Raw genomic sequence first — 17,260 nt, forward strand, 5'->3', positions numbered from 1 at the left:
TGGAGAAATGAAGAAGGAAGATAATGACATAGGGGCACATGCAAAAACAGACAATGTGGCAAAGGGAGAAGTACTGTTATCATGATGAATTATTAACGGGGTTTGTAATTAAGACCAAGGTACTGCATTGTCTCATTCAGCTGAGTGGATAGTCTTTATGGGAGGATAAGGTATGAGGCGAGGGTATAGAATTTATGGAAGAACAGAGTAAGTGGGCTTTGGCTGTCCTGATGTTCAAGCAGAAAACGTTCTAGCTTAGCTGTTGTCCGCTCAAATTGACAACCTGACAACATAGAGGTGGTTGTGAAGTTAATTGAGTCATCAGCACAATCTGGAAACTGTCCATGAGAGGTAGTGTATAAATGGTGAAAAGTGAAGGAGGTTAAATGAAATCTCAAAAACATGTTTTCTTTTACACCTTTTTCCATTTAAAATGACTCAAACATCCATTATTTCTTCAGTTGTAATGCTATAATACAGATATCAAAGTTTTGAGAAAAAGTTAAACACTCAGATTTTAAAGCACAATATCATATTCAAATACATTGGCATTCCAACATAATTTTAACAAAATTGAATTCAATTACAATGTGAGAATGATGTCATCCTGTTGTGCAATTTTTTGGGCAATCAAATTACCCCAGTAAGAAATAATTGTATTTTAATTCAGTCATCATCAACATCCTGGTATTCCCTTCCTAACCACCTTGTAAGTATCATTGCAGCAAAGACCACTGTTGTTCAAAATAAAGCCCCATCACAATCTTCTCAGGTCAAATAAACATGGGAAGTAAATACAGCCTTGCCTATGTCACCCATTTCCAAAGACAGAAATCCAGGAGAGACAAAGGGTGACTAATTTAACCAACTACAATCTTCAATGTACCCTAACACAAAGTTTAATTCTACTTTTGTTTTTGGAATTCCTAGTAAAATGCAATCATTAGATAATGTCTTGCATGTGTTTGGATTGATTGAAGACCACAGGTAATGAACATGACAAGATGACTCCATTCAACTTTTGCTATTACTTAAACTTTCAGCTTGCTATGGTCACGTAGTCCTTGGATATTCCATTTTGAAAACTTTGCTCATTACAATTAAATGGCATTCATTCCAAACTTGCAATCGTGTAAATAGATGCACATAAAAGATATCGGATATGAAGGTGTTGAACATAAGGAAAAAAACTTGAGTGCAACAAAATCAAGACTTCGGAAATACCTAAATCTCTCTTTTTTGCATATGGAATATTATTCAAAAACTTCATGTGTGATGTTTTACTCAAACTGTATCTGCACTTCTGTGGCAAAGTCAATGAAAAATGAATTTATCTGTTTAGTGGAAACTTGGTCCATAGCATTGTATTTTACCGTGTTATGCACAGGAGCTTATGGATTTATTCCATAATTAAAGTAGTGGTTGTTGTGGTATTTGTAATGTTATCACGTGCCACTGAGTTGAAAAGAATCCAGTTATGGAGTTTATTTGAATGGCAGTAATTAGAGCATCTTTGGTGGGTTACTTTAGGTGGTAGCTATATAATTGTTTTTGTAAGTCAGTTACTTAGCATTAGTGAATTTGTTTTGTCACTAACTCCCCAGAATGCTTTGAAGCAGTTAATAAGGGGAATTGCTATTGTTGCAGCTTCTGTTCCCTAATAGGAGTATTAATAAATAACATTGGGAGAAATTCTATAAAGCCTGCAAAAATGGGATATGTGGCATGTGAGGTGACTGAATTAGGCGGAAGCCAAAATTTCAATTTCCCGACAGCAGATTAAGGTACAAAGATTAAGTCAGCAGCACATTGGGCCTCACACTGGTTTGTGGTGGGTTCTCCCTTGTAATACATTTGCATGTCATGAATATTTATTAGCATAACATTATTTTAATTACATCCTACCTTCAAGGTAAAGTCAGCGGCATTCCAAGACTCTTGTGGCACTTGGTTCACGTTCGCTTAAAGGTGACATGCAACAGTAGGCTTTGTGCAGTTGTGTCTGAGGTCACTGGTTTTTCTTGTTGAACTCTGCGGCACAAGGGAAGCAAGCAGGAGGATTGTAGCTTACATGGAGGCTCAGGACTAATAAGTGGTTAGGGGGCTGTGGGGGTGTGGATTGGGGTCGCAGGCATGAACGGGTGAAAGGGGGATCCAAGGGAGGACAGATGGTGGGGTCAGGAGCATGGAGGAGTGGAACATGGAAAGGCCTGGCATCCTGGATGTCATGAGGGTGGCGGGACAAATCAGTTGAGATAAGAAAATAAGGGGCCTGAAGGGTGTTGTCAGTACTGTCCGCATGTGGATCCATCTCAAGATATTGGCTGGCAGAGTCCTTACAGAGCTTGGAGTTCACCTACAACATTTCAATTGTTCCCGCTGAGATCGATCTCGGACAATCTTCTTTACAAGGCATAAAAGGGAGGGCCAGTTGAGTGTACATATTCAGCCATGTCCCACAGAGTGCCGAGCACAACACTACACGCTAAAATGAACGTTCAATAGAGCGAACACAAAGACAGATCATCATTTCTTCCACAATAAAGAAATGTCCCTAACTACCCTGTAACTATCAACGCCTGCCAACCATGAGGTGTGACAGTGCATTTAGCTCTCTGACTAAGCTAGTCTCAGCAAATAACAATGATGCACACGTGAATAAAATTATACAATGTAAAATATTTGCAAATGAAATTTAAATCTGAAAGAGACACCTTTGTGCTCTCAATAAGTCTTATGTTAATGGCAATGGAGTTGGGCAGGAAAGTTGTGGCCATGATGGGCTCTTTCATAGCCTACCCATACCTGCAGTATTGTCAGCTGATGGCGGGTTTCACCATTGAAAAGATTTCCCCGCCACGTGATCACATGTGTTTCTCATGCATGCTGCCAGCACTTTAAATTTTAATTGTAATCACATGGGAACCAGCAAAATGCAGGAGGACAGAAGTGGTGTCCACTTCCTGTTCCGTCGTCGAGAATGGTGCACCACAGATAAAATTCTACCCATTATTTTAAAAAGCTGATAACATACAAGAAAGTAGGTCTGACTCGATTGTTATCTTCATTCACAGAATAAGTTGTATATACATGATACATTAATAGCACATCACTTGCAGTTCTGGGCTAGCAGTCATACAAAATGGAATAGTGTATAATTCAAGAGCTATAATAGTGATCATACATTTTTCCTAAACGAATCTGTTTTTCAACTTATTGTGAAATTATTATATGATTAGTAAATTTAAATAGGATCTCACCTCAAGGATCCCCTTAAAAAATCAAGCTGTTCAAAATAATTAAAACAGACTTTCTGACATCCTATCCACTTTTTTTGTTAAAGCAGTGATTGCTGCTGACATAATCCAGATAATGACTTGGACAAGTTAGAGAGTCCAACTATAGAGTGTGAACTGAATTAATTAATTGAAGGCACCTCAACTAGATGGGCCAACTGATATTCATGCAATGGTCAACATCAGTGAATCCCCCAAGCAATCCAATCTTCCACCGTTAAACAAAAATACAGATTTGACAAATACAAAGAAAAAATTCCGAACAAGATTGCAAGTTGATCATTGTTGAAACAGTTCATTAAAAAAAAATGTCTTCATGTAGATTGTCTCTTTAAACCCTGAAGGATGTAATGACTATGTCATGATGACTATATCATCATGGAGATTACTCAAGCTGGCCAGAAGATGAATTTTGTTATTTTAGCAGATTAGAGCTACAAGAAAATAATTGTGCAGTTTCTGCAATTCTAGATTAACATCATATTTAAGTTATTCATTAAGTAAGAATGATTTACAATTTAAAGATAATAATTTGAGGAATTCTGCACATACACAGCTCAGGTGGAATCTAGCTTCTTTTTCTACAGGACAATGTTACAATCAGTGCAAGTAAAATGTTAACATAATTAATAAAACATGGGAGTCACAGACTTTTTTTTCCAGAAAAATGACAAAACGCTTGTATTTTGTCATTCCATAATGTTGCCTCCAGCAAGTAAGTGTACTTAATATTGGTTTGTAGGCGAAAACAACATTTCACAACTAGTTGTCATATGTCAGTCTAGATAAAAAATTCTTCTTCCTCCACACCACTTTCATATAACTGTGGGGAGTGTCGGCAACAATGTGCATGCTTCTCCTCAGCATTGGAGGTCTGCCGTTTTCTGCTCAAAATACTGGTATTCTCAGAAGAATTTACACCTTTTAGTCCAGCACTTACTGTTGGTTTTAATGCAAGGCTTGCTGAACTTAAATTAGGAAGACTGCTCTTTAAACCTATTGAAAGTGTGTCTAACGAACAGAGGCTATCGTCAGAGGATAAGTATGACTTTGCAACTATGAATCCGGTGTCAACGTCAGTTTCTGCATTTTGCAGTCCAGTGTCGGTTTCATGTTCAGGATTTCGGAGCTTTGTAGATGTGTTGTTGTAATAGTACGCAGTATCACAGCGCGATAATGTTGCTGGACTGCTGCGCTGTGATGAATAACAGGAGCTGCTTTTGGACGTGCTGCACAGGCTCTCCGAGGTGCTAATTTCAATTCTGTCCAGCATTCCATGCAAACTGTGCTTTGGTTTTCCTTTCACACACTTCTTCTCTTGTTCATCTTCTGTCAAAGTGGAGATCAGTTTGATCTTGTCCTGAGGCATTTGGTTGTAGAGCCACTTATCTGAACGTGAATTTTGATTGCATGGCAGTGAACTACATGAGTAATTGTTCAAACCACTCCTACCATGCACTTGAGACGCAGAGCAACTTCTGTCCAAGTACTGAATGCTCCCTCTGACCTGTTGAGAGGTTTAAAATCAGTAGATCAGTATGAAAATCTTTAAAGAGCACAATCACATTAGATAGCAGCAAGTACTCCAAACAAAATAAGCTCATTTCATTTTCAATGTGCCTCAGTTTAACACAATATGCAATTACATAATAAAAACATTAAATACCAACTTTAAATATATTTGAATTACCATAAGGGAAGTTATCTGAGTGGGTGCTAAACTTGAAGGTACAGAGTATTAAAAGAAACTGTTATTTTACAAAAAGGCAAGAGTCAAACCACTCTGACTTGTGTTTAACCAAATATCTGATGAAAGGAGTTTGCTTTGTAATGAAAAGTTCAAGCAACAAGCTCACATTATGTTTATAGTGCATTGAGTGTAACAGCAATATTCTCCCAGTTGCAGTTTATGCTGGGCATTGTGAACAGACATGATCAGTACCAAAGTACTAAATGCATATTTAAATTAACATCACAGATTGATAAACAGATATTACCAGGGTAATTTCAGGGCATCAGTGAAGCAACTGTAGCGGGCTAATAGGAAATCAATTGTAGAGTGCTGACATTGATGAAGCTAATGGACAGAACCTACAAGAAGCTCATGTAAAGGTAAATTGTTAACTTGTTAATCTTGGTTAGGCCACATTGGGGAGTATTGTGCACCGTTCTGGTCTCTATATTATTAAAAGAATATAGAGGCCTTGGTAAAGGAGAAAAAGAAATTTACAAAGATGATACTGATACCGGAACTAGCTGAACAGGCTGGGGTTCTTTTCTCTAGAAAACAGGGGCTTGGGGTGGTCTGATAGAGGTCTTTAAGATAATGAAAGGGTTTGGAGACATGGAGAAAATATTTCCACCTATGGGGAATCCAAACTGGAGTTCATAAATATAAGGCTATCACTAATAAATCCAATAAGGAATTCAGGAGAAATTCCTTTACCCAAAAAGGAATGTGGAATGCACTACCACAACAATTAGTTAAGGCAAATGGCATGGATACATTTAAGGGGATGCAATCAAAGGCAATTTATTTGAATAAGTGCTGAGAGTTTCTGGCAGTCAATGTGAATTACCTACTTGGAAAAGGATCTTGTTTCTATCATAGTCTTCGGTTTGCCATCTTGTATTGCTGATGGGGATGCATGGATTTGGAAGAAGTGGCACCAGCTCTCCAATTGCATGCACTCTGAACTGAAGCACAGCTGATTCTTTCAGATCAACAGGAACTCCAAGTGGCAACTGTTTTAAAGAAAGCTGGATACAGAAGCTCTGGTTCGAGAACACGGTGAAACAACAGAAGTCAGTTTTCTGCACAGCAGCTTTCTTCTGCAAGATTAACTCATAAAGTTTAACAGCATCTTCAAAGTTTTCATTGCTGCAGCACACGGTAACTCGCAAGATCTCGTTCCCATAATGCACTTGTCTTACAGCCCATATAGGCATGTTGGCATCCAAAGAATAGAAGTCCTGACAACAAATCATATAAGGAATGATTTTTCCACCTACACTTTCACTGTGATGATAATGCCATGGTGGGCCCTGGAAAAAGTCATGAACTTGTAAAATTCGTTCTTCCCCAAAGTCTTCATGCAGGAACAGAATAACAGAGAGAGATGGGTAGCCAGATTCTTTTCTGTGCTGTGTCTCACAGCGTTTGATTGGTGTTGCCCGCTCAGAAACATGGAACAACTGGATATCTGGGCTTAGCCAATGCAATAGGCAGTCTAAGGTTTTCTGTAATCCTCGAGATTCACCAGGGTTTGCAAGCAGATGCACTGTCATCTGGAAAGGGTCTTGACCCTCTTCCAACAGAAATTCACCTTTAAAATAGAGCAAATGGTGTTAATACCAGAATAAAACAAATAGTTAATGCCACAAGAATTTGGTAATTCCAGTTGTTAAGGATGTCAAATATTTAAGATGCCATACCCTCTAAGATAATATCCCGTACAGAGGATTATCTACAGATGTCAGTATTTCAATAAGTCACATACATTGAGTTAAGGAGGGCCAGAATGGATTTGTAAAAGGCAGATTGTACTTGACAATCTAACTGAATTTTTGATGATGTAATAGAGAAGGTTGATAAAGGGAAAACAATGGATGTTGTCGATATGGATTTTAAGAAAGCCTTTGACGAAGTATCATATAAAAGGCTGGTTAACAAGTTTGAGGCCCAAGGAATAGGTAGGTCAGTATCAGCTTGGATAAAAAAAATTGACTTAAGGACAGAAAAACAGAGTTGTGGTAAATAGTTGTTTTTCAGACTAAAGGATAGTCGACATTGGAGTTTCTCAAGAGTCAGTGCTAGGGGCACTGATTTTTTGATATTGTAACAAGTAATTTATACGTGAGCTTTATAAGATTATGATATTTCGTGTCTATGTCTGTGTCTTTAAATATAGGGTAAAATAACGGGAAGTCTGCCAGGGTCCAGGAGAGAGAGGGAGCAAGAGGGAGCAGCTAGAGGCCGAAAGTTTCAATGATTCACCATGACAGAACACAGGTAGAAGCTCGTACCCGGATTGAAAAGACCAAATACGTGAGGAACTAAACACAGCTGGAAGATTCACCTCGTTTGTGCTGGAGGAAGAACCTCCAGGAATACCGTCACTGTGAAACAGTTCTGGGGTTAGGAGCTACCAGGTTGAGAAAGAAAAAGAACAGAAGTAAATACTTGGGATGTAAAAATCATTTTGGTTCTAGGAGAATTTAGTATCTACTTAAGAGACAATAAAGCGTGCTTTTTGGCTGTGCTAAAACTAATAAGGGGGTGTTTCGTTCTGTTTAAAGTATAAGTTTCCTACAAGTCAACTGTGGTCAAAGTCAACAAAGTCACAATTGTTTAGTCAATAGTGCTTTTAGTCTTTTGTTATAGAAACTGGCTTAAAATATGAAATCTTGCTTCATCCTTTCAGGAAGTTTGGATTTATTTTTTAAAAGTTATCAGTCTCTATGAAGATCATACACTTGGATACTGGAATACAAATTAAAAATGTAAAATTTGCCTATTAAAATTGGAGGTGTGGCTGACAATGAGGATGACATCGATTGACTGCAACAGTACATAGATAAGCCGGCAGAATGGGCAGACAAATGACAGATGGAATTTAATACAGAGAAGTGCAAAGTGAGGGACTTTGGCAGAACGAATAGGGAGAGAAAATATAGACTAAATGGCATCGTTTTTTATAAAGTGGACAAGGACAGAGGGATGGGGTGTTCATGTGCATAGATCTTTGAAGGTGGCAGGACATATTGAGAGAGTAGTTTGCAAAGCAAATGGGATCTTCGGCTTCATAAATAATATTTTCCAAGAAAACCTCGAGAACCCCGCGAGTTCCCTCATAAATGAGGCCTGAGATGCGTTTAACGCCCCCACGACAAGTGAGGCAGCGAATGGCGGGTTTAGTGATTCCCTGGATATTATCTTGGAGGACTTTCTGGTGCCGTTTAGCACCCCCTTTACCGAGACCTTTACCGCCTTTGCCTCTACCGGACATCACACCTGGAGACAAAGTCTAATAGAGGTACTGAATACCAAAGCAGAAAAGTTATGTTGAACCTGTATAAACTCTGGTTAGGCCACAATTGGAGTATTATTTCCAGTTCTGGTTACCACGCTTTAGGATGTAAGGGTCCTTGAGAGGGTGCAGAAGAGATTTACCAGAATGGCTCTAGGGGTAAGGGATTTTAGCTACAAGGTAGGTTGGAGGAGCTTTTCTATGGTTGTTCTTGGTTGCTCTCTGAGCAAAGAGATTGAGGGGAAATTTGATAGAGGTGTACAAGATTATGACAGGCTTAGAAAAAGTGGAGAAATAAAAGTGGTTTTCATTAGCTTATTGTACAAGGGCTAGGGGGCACAGCCTTAAGGTTTTTAGGTAAGATATGTTGGAGGGATGTGAGGAAGAACTTTTGTTTTTAAACACACGTATTGGAATAATCTGGAATTTGCTGCCTTAGAGGGTGGTGGAAGCAGAGACAATGGCCTGAATCTTCTGGTCGGCGTGCGAGGGCGGATGCTTAAAATTACGTGCGGTGACGTCAGGCGTGCATCCCGACATCAACGCGCATCATTCAGATCTTCAGTTCAGCGGGCATGCACAGGAGTCGGCTGCGCGTCTACCGAACTGTCAAAGGCCTATTAAGGCCATTTAAATAGCAATTAAAATAATTAACAGGGCTGCCCGTCCAACCTTAAAGTTGGCGGGCAGGCGAAGAGCCCAGGCGGCCTTCGCATTTATCATGTAACCTCGTCCAAAGGCAGGATGAGGTTTCATGAAGGGTTTTTAAACGTAATAAAAATTTTAATTAAAATTCATTGGCAGATCCCAGCTCATGTGACACTGTCATATGAGGGGACATGTCTGAATAATTTTTCTTCCTTTATTTCAATTTTTCATTACCAACTTAATGTCCCTGAGGCATCTCTGCACCTCGGGGAGATTTCTGCGCTCTTTCGCGCGCATGCGTGAAAGAGCACAGACCCTGACTCTCCCTCCTCCCCCAGCCGGCACAGGGAGTGCTCAGCGCTTCTGGGTGCGTGACATGCTGGGCGGGCCTTAATTGGCTCGCCCACATAAAATGGCGACGCGCAGCCGATCGCGGGTGGCGATCAGCTGCGCGCCCGCTCACTCCCGCCCAGCCCGCCTGATGGGGAGAAAATTCCCCCCAATGATTTCAAAACAAAATTGGCTGGGCACTTGAGGGAAATAAACTTACAGGGGATAGAGCGGGAGAATGGAACTAATTGGATTGCTCTACAGAGAGCTGACATGGACTAAATGGGCTGTGTTATAACGGCTCCATGACATTATAATTTTAATTGAAATGTTAAGAAAAGTATTGCAAGCATTTATTTTAGCACTCTGTATGGAAGATGTTGTCGACACAAGGTAGTTTTTGTAAATTTGGTCAGAATTGAAACAGCTGATTTTCTTCTATGGTTTGAACAAAGCTGCAGATAGGAGCATGAAAGTCGAACATTTGCTTCTTCAGACATTGTGGCTCCCTGTACACTCTGGACAGCAGTTTAGGCATGAGTCAGAAGAGCTTTTTTTAAAAAACCTATGTGTAGCAGTACACCTTAAATACCCATTAAAGAAACTCGGACAAAAACAAGGAAATGTCCTTAAAACGATGTTTTATTGAACTAAATGTCATCATGGCTAAGCCAGGATTTGGTTGCCTAGTGGAAAATATATCACTTGCTTAAAAATACTTGAAGAAAGTGGAACCTACAATAACAATGTGTTTCAAAGATGTATCAGATCATTCATCTAAGGTAATGTAAAAACATTCCAATTTTTATGATGTGTCACCAAATCAATATCACTCCCTCAGAACACTTCTTAGCTTGTTATAAAATAAAAGCAAAAATCTGCGGATGCTGGAAATCCAAATCAAAAATAAAAATACCTGGAAAAGCTCAGCAGGTCTGACAGCATCTGCGGAGAGGAACACAGTTAAGTTTTCGAGTCCGTTTGACTCTTCAACAGAACTAAGGGAAAATAGAAGAGAGGTGAAATATAAGCTGTTTTAAGGGGGGGGTGGGACAGGTAGAGCTGGTTAGAGGGTCAGTGATAGGTGGAGATTGCCAAAAGATGTCATAGACAAAAGGACAAAGAGGTGTTGACGGTGGTGATATTAGCTAAGAAATGTGCTAATAGGTGACATTAAGGGTAGAAAGTAGGACGAGTAAGGTACAGATAGCCCTAGTGGGGGTGGCTCTACCTGTCCCACCCCCCCTTAAACCAGCTTATATTTCACCTCTCTTCTATTTTTCCTTAGTTCTGTTGAAGAGTCATGCGGACTCGAAACGTTAACTGTATTCCTCTCCGTAGATGCTGTCAGACCTGCTGAGTTTTTCCAGATATTTTTATTTTTGTTTTTGTCTTAGCTTGTTATCCTTGATGCAAATATTATTCTATATACATTTCCATGAATTGTCATTCTGGAGCTAAATGGAGTCGAGTTAAAGTCCAGTGAAGTATTTTGAAATCTTGCTCCCCTCGAATCTTTTCATAAACCAGGTTTAGTGAAGGTAGACTGTCACCATGTCCAAAACTCTAAATATAATGATGATTACTCATACACTAATTTCAATCCTGCAAGTTTTTTCATTAAGATTTCTGCAGTAGTTTTAAAAAAAATTATGAAGTATAATGGAAACATGGCATGAGGGCGGGGGAAGAAAAAAAGTTTATTGGATAATTTCATTGACTTTCAGAAGGAGGCCACTGCTTGACTGTGCCCAGCAGGGCACTGTTCCTATTTAAATAGGGAATGGAGCAATCATTTAGTGCAGGGCTAATCTGGAGGCAATTACACTTCAGAGCTAAAAGTTTGAATTTGTTTATGTTGAGGGTTAATTTTAAAATTAAACTGCCAAAAGTAATTAAATATTTGAATCAATCTTTTGGATAATCATTATTATGCACACACAATGGATTCCAGATCAGCGTTCTTTGAGTGTAAAACAGTTGAGCAAATAATCAAGCAAAATCTGTCTAAATAAATCAGATTTTGAAAAAGATATTTGTACACAGCTGTGTACATGCATATGACCTGGAAAACGGTGCAGGGGTGCTGCAAGAAACAAAGAAAGGGGTTTTGTCCAAAATAATATATTTTTTCTAGAATTTTACAGATTATTGCAAAACTCGATACTTAGTTTCATGAAGAATATATTAGATTCTGCAGTTTGTAAGGTAACGCAAACTGAACTCTTCGTTGGTAAATGAGTTGCTAATAAAACAAATTATTTACCCTGCAATAAGCGTATTTAATTATATGAAATGCTACAAACAATTTTAATGGTTTTCCCCCTAGTATAATGCAAAACTGTAGCTCTATTTTGTAATTTGGAAACAGCTCTTATAAAAATTAATAAGAATTAGTCATATGGCATAATCACTGCACTGTTAATGAGCTACATGTGCTAAGCTACTATTTAGGTAGGATTTTTCAGACCCAAAAAGTTGGTGGGGAATGCATCCCAGTCGATACTAGCTGACCTGCAGCCATTTATTGCTTCATGGTGTGGTAAGCAACTGGAAACAGGGCTTTCGCCCCTCACTTAGAGGGAGTCCTGCCTTAAGAGAGCTGATGGCCAATCTGATTGGCTGGCAGCTTTGTTGTTCCAGCAGCACCAGGTTCAAGCAGCGGCCACTGCTGGGCCTACAGGCTGTCCCCAAAGAAGAGGAGCTAATGGGTGCCAGATTTCATCTTCAGTCTGGGGTATCAGTGGGGCCTAACTGACAGGCCTCAGCAAGGTGTATGACGGGGGTGGGGCGAAACAGGCTTGAGTGGCCAAGGGAAGAGGGTTAAAGGGGGAGTATGACCTTGTGACAGGGTGTCTCCAATGCGCACTGGGAACCCCCAAAAGGAAGACACTCTCTCTTGCCCGATACTAGCTTACCCAGTAAAGCTGTCAGGCTACCGACCTGGCATGGGCCTCCTCCTGCTGTGGGTAAAATAGTAGCAAGAGCAGAATGAGGCACACGAGTGGCCATTAATTGGCTACTTATGGGCCTCAACAGACCTAAGGGCCTGATGCCTCCACCGTACCCCCCCCCCCGTAAAATGGGAGAGAGGTCAGGACGGGTGGGTAGGCAGCAGGCAGGCCACACACATTTTATGAAGCCCCTCCACCAGCCTTCAAACCCACTGATGGGGGACTGTAAAATTCCACTTTCTCTTTCTGATTGAGGAACTGCCTCTGCTGTGGAAAAATTATAAAAATTATTGCATGCCTCAAAAAACATTTGCGTAATCTATTTTTCAAAGGGTTACTCAAGGAAAGGATCTTAATGAATTAACTGAGTGCAAAGTGGCAAGAGAGCACGTCCATGAGAGTATAAAGCAGTGAGAAAGCGTGGTTCCCAGAGTATAAACTTTGGTAAGGGTGGTCTGTGCGATTAGGTGAAAAATCATAAAGTGACATCACAGTATATGGAAGGTGACAGGGCAGGATAAGTTTAATCTGGCTACAACTTAAACTAGATAAAGAAAGTTGTTAAAATGTTAAAAAATATAACCTTTGTTTAAACGGTATAATTTAAATAATTAAATAAATAAAACAAAGTTAACATAGGAATGGCAGGCAGGTGGTGTGCCACAATTGCAGCATCGTGATCCTCGTCAACCACATCTGCAGTAATTGTCTGTATCTCAAAGAACTTCAGCTGAGTTGCTGGACTGGAGTATGAGATGCAGATATTGTGGGTCATCAGGAATGAGGAGGAGAGTTACATGGACACTATTATCCAGGAGCAGTCCTGCACCTTAGGTTAAGTAGTGGTACAGGTCTGGTTAGTGGTCAGGGCCAGGAAGGTGTGACTGTGTGTCAGGCAGGTAAGGGGTCCTAAAGTACGATATTGGAGGATCCTCAGCCTGCACATTTATCAAACAGACATGAGGTTCTTGCTGCCTGTGTAGGTGAGGGTGCAATCTGCAGGATGGAAGAGAAAACTGACCACGGCACAGTGGTACAGGAGGTCATTCAAGTGTGGAGAGTGAAAAAGAATGTGGTAGTGATGGAGGGCAGTAATAGTCAGTGGGATGATGTTATGATCTCAGAAGAGACTAGCAACTTCTTAAAAAAAATAAACCCGAAATCCCAGTTCTTTACTAAAAGAATGAAGCCACAAGATTCCACAGTTTAAAATAAAATTTTTATACAAGGATCAAATAAAGCAAACACTAAATACTATCTTAGCTAACCTCCTGTATGCTAACGCCCAGGATCAACCAAAGTTAAACATGAATTAACAGGTAATTTGTGGTTGATTATAAACTATAAATTACACAGTCAATGGCAGATACAACTAAGACAGATCTTACAAATTGGTTCAGCAGTCCACACAGCATATAGGTCATTAAACTCAGTCCCAAAGTCCTTCAAAACTCTGTCTTCCTTACGAGGAATTTCAGCTCCTATGTCCTTCTAGGATGTCCCCAGTCAACAGCAATACACAGCCAACCCAAGTTCCACAGGCACGGTCTTCACCACAAATGGTACACCTCTGCAGAAACTCCTCAACTCAGTCTGGAGGGTGTAGATCCACCAATGTTATTGTCAATTAACAGAAAGAGTTGCAGCAACTTATTCTCAGCTTCTGGATCTGGATTTGGTTTTCTTCATCTTGCCTGAACCGAACCACTGAACTTATCAACGGCTACCACCATGCTTAGATGGCTCCCTTTATGTACCCTTAACCAGTTTCAGTGTGTTCATGAGTTTCAGTTTCCAAACCTCAGTTTTCATTTCCTACGAAACCAGGAGGGTCAGTTTCTTTTCTCAGTTTCCTTTATTTTCCATTTTCTTTTTTGGTTTCCTTTTCAGTTAGGATCTGCCTCAAAAAACACAAGCTTGGCAACCAGGGGTTCCATGACAATAGGTATGGTTCTCTGTAGCCGTAACTTGGAATTTCAAAGGTTGTGTTTGCCTGCCAAGTGCCAGGGTTAGGATGTCACCTTGTGGTTGGATCCAGTTTTTGTGGTCCATGCAGTAACCAATGACATCTTGCTCTTGTTCATTCTTCTAGGCAAAGATGACCGTGTTCATCATTCTGGGGTGTTTGGTAATGTTACATAGGTGACTGCTAAGGCCGATATGTGCCCAAATGGTTCTGCTGCAAATAGGACAGGATATCACAAATGGCGGAGTTTTAGACAAGTTGCTGGCTCAGGATTTTCTCTCGTGTTTTCTCTCAGCTTCTGATATGCGTTTGCATTCAAAGGCGGCTGCACCATTTTATATTTGGTCGTGCCAGGTGCAGTGACCCAGGCTGGGATCACCCAGGACTCCAAATCAATTTCAAAACTCCTAAGTGAAGCCTTCAGAGTGTCCATGTGGTGCTTTCTTTGACCGCCATGAGAGTGTGCCACAGACTCAAGCTCTCCACAGAAGATTTGCTTTGGTAAGCGAGTGTTAGGCATTCTGACTACATGGCCTCATTCGCCACTGTCTCAATATGGTGTGGATGAATGGCATGCCAACTCGGAACTGCTGAACCATTGTGAATAATTTCTCAGGGCAGCCGAATTTCTCCATTACCTTCCAAAGGCCCTCACGGCTGACTGTGTCAAAGGCCTCAGTCAGGTCAGCAAGTGTTGTGTAGAGGTCCACATTCCGTTCTTGCATTTCTCCTGGAGCTGGCTAACTGAACACCATATCAGTGGTTCCTTGATCATTTCTGAAACTGCACTGAGTCTCAATGCAGCATCTCAACCATGATCTACTGCCAAAGCGGTTCAGAAGGCATCTGGCAAAGATTTCGTTGGGGATGGAGTGGAGTGAGGTTTCTCTATGATTGTTGCAAGATTGGAGAGTTCCTTTCCACTTGTACAACAGAGGCATCTTTGTATTCTTGCGGGATGGTTCCTTGCTCCCACACAGACTGAAATAGTTTAATGAGCTTCTTGATCAGGCATTTACCTCCAATGCAAATTGAGGATGTGGTTAAAGCGTTTTGCCCATCTTTCTAGAACTAGAGCTTTTACTCCAAGTGGTGTTGGCCCATCAGTCCTCAAGATTGGTGATGGACAAGTAGACTGGAGCTGGTAGACAGATTTCAGAGCATCACAGAATCACTTCCTGTCTTTGGGGTTTGTATATGACTGAAAGTCGTCTGCTTTCTGATTCAGCCAAGCGTTTTGCATTTTTCCAAGCTTGCATTCGACAGTCCTGCAGATGTTTTGGTAGGCATCATGCTTGGATCGTGATGACTTGTCACTGAGGTAAACACTGCAGAGGCGATGTTTCTCCTCCAGTAGTTTCTGGATTATCTCATTGGTCTGATGAAAACAATCTTGATGTTTATGAGAGGTAGGACCAAACAAAAGCCTCTAGAGCAATGGATTACACTATATCCTTGAAGGTCGCCCTGTCATCCTCAATGCAGTGAGTTCCATTTTAGCTGTACACAGGCAACTCTCTAGTTTGAGAGAGAGATTCCTTCATGGCTGCATGAGCCTTAAGACACTGGGACATTTCTGGACATTGGCATGTCTAGGGGGATGCTTAGCTTTTGAATGATAGGTTAGTAGTCAGTCCTGCAATCAGGCCATACATGGCTTTCATTACATGCACATCCTGGCTGTCCCATTGCCTGGTGATGACACAGTCAATTAGATGCCAATGCATAGAATGGAGGTACATTCAAGATGTCTTGTTGCAATTAGGGAGGTGGAAAACTGTTGATGATTAAGAGCTCACCTTCAGCAAGAGGAGGCCATTGCTGTTCTAACTGCTAACCCCATTTTTCCCGATGACCCTTCCTGGTGATCTGCACCAACTTTTGTCACCAAGAATGATTAGCTTGTCTGACTTTGGCACAGTAGCAATAAGGAGTGGAGGTCATCACAGAATTTATCCTTGACGTTGTCACGGTTGGTTATGTAGGGACATACACATGGAATTGCTTACCTGTTGCTGTGTAGGGGGAGTTTAAGCACCATCAGACTATCATTAACACCTTTGAGAAGGCAAATCAACTTACTGACCAGATGGTCATGACAGCAAAGCCTAGGCCAGCTTCACACCATTGTCATGAAACAAACATATTTAAAAATTTTATTATTGTGGTTTATTTTAAAGTAGGTTTATGGGTGTGAGTGTAGGTGGTTCGGTCTGTGTGATTTAATTAAATTAGAATCAGATAAACTGCAAGCTTGAAATTATCAAAAGAAGTTAGGGGTAAAAGGCATTTGAAGTGCTAATGGGTAAACATGGATGAGGGCTTAGCATATAGAGTGTGAAGGAAGTTTGCATTTTTAGACACGTGAAGGGGTTGCTTAGGTTTCAAAGAGATAATAGAATGTTTACAACTAACAAGATAAGCAAGGCCAAACAGTGTGTTTATTTTTCCCAAAGGTATTGACCATATTGGCAACATGAAATATTTTTATATTATGGGAAAAGTAAATTTCCAAAGACATAGAGAACAAAGGAATTTACAGATTAAAGAGAGAGACACATATATAAAGAGAATGGAAGGCTATGTTGAGGGGCCACGTTAAGATTTAAAAGGATCATGTAAAACAGCCTTGGGGAAGCCTCCAACCACTTTTGCAGAAGTCTGCTGAATCCAGTAACCAAAGGTGGAGGAAAGCCTTTGAAATTCCACTGTCAAGTGGCTGCTGTGGTAAACTTGCTGGCTTGCCTATGTAAATGTAAAATCTATTTCTGGGCCATTGCATTAAAGACGGTGTGTAGTTGGCAGTCAGGTTAATTTGGAAGTTTGAGATCTGTTACAGTATTAACTGTAATCTTATGTATGTGCTTGACACCTTTTCTTATGTTAATAAATGTTTTAATTTAGTTCTTAAAATCACCAGAAGTGTTAGTGGACTCATTACTTCTGAACTCAGTGCACACATCTTCTTGTAATAAATACAAATTGCTAAACCACTGTGATAGCATGGCCAAGTTTGCATTTGGTCCACCTGGCACA

The 17,260-nt window shown here is 40.4% G+C and overlaps 1 protein-coding gene across 3 annotated transcripts in view; it reads right to left on the reverse strand.

Annotated features, from left to right (window-relative positions):
• Nucleotides 1-3,047: 3,047 nt before the first annotated feature.
• fam124b (family with sequence similarity 124B) overlaps nucleotides 3,048-17,260 on the reverse strand; it is a 47,609-nt gene continuing 33,396 nt past the window's right edge. For all 3 annotated transcript variants that reach the window (XM_078563727.1, XM_078563729.1, XM_078563728.1), the window contains 2 exons: nucleotides 5,880-6,622; nucleotides 3,048-4,803 (listed from right to left, as the gene is read on the reverse strand). In XM_078563727.1, the coding sequence (XP_078419853.1) occupies nucleotides 4,078-4,803; nucleotides 5,880-6,622 (1,469 nt within the window). In that variant the 3' untranslated portion in view covers nucleotides 3,048-4,077. The remainder of the gene's footprint in view (nucleotides 4,804-5,879; nucleotides 6,623-17,260) is intronic.

The sequence above is a fragment of the Cetorhinus maximus genome, chromosome 19 (genome assembly GCF_964194155.1).
Source record: "Cetorhinus maximus chromosome 19, sCetMax3.hap1.1, whole genome shotgun sequence".
NCBI lineage: Eukaryota > Metazoa > Chordata > Chondrichthyes > Lamniformes > Cetorhinidae > Cetorhinus > Cetorhinus maximus.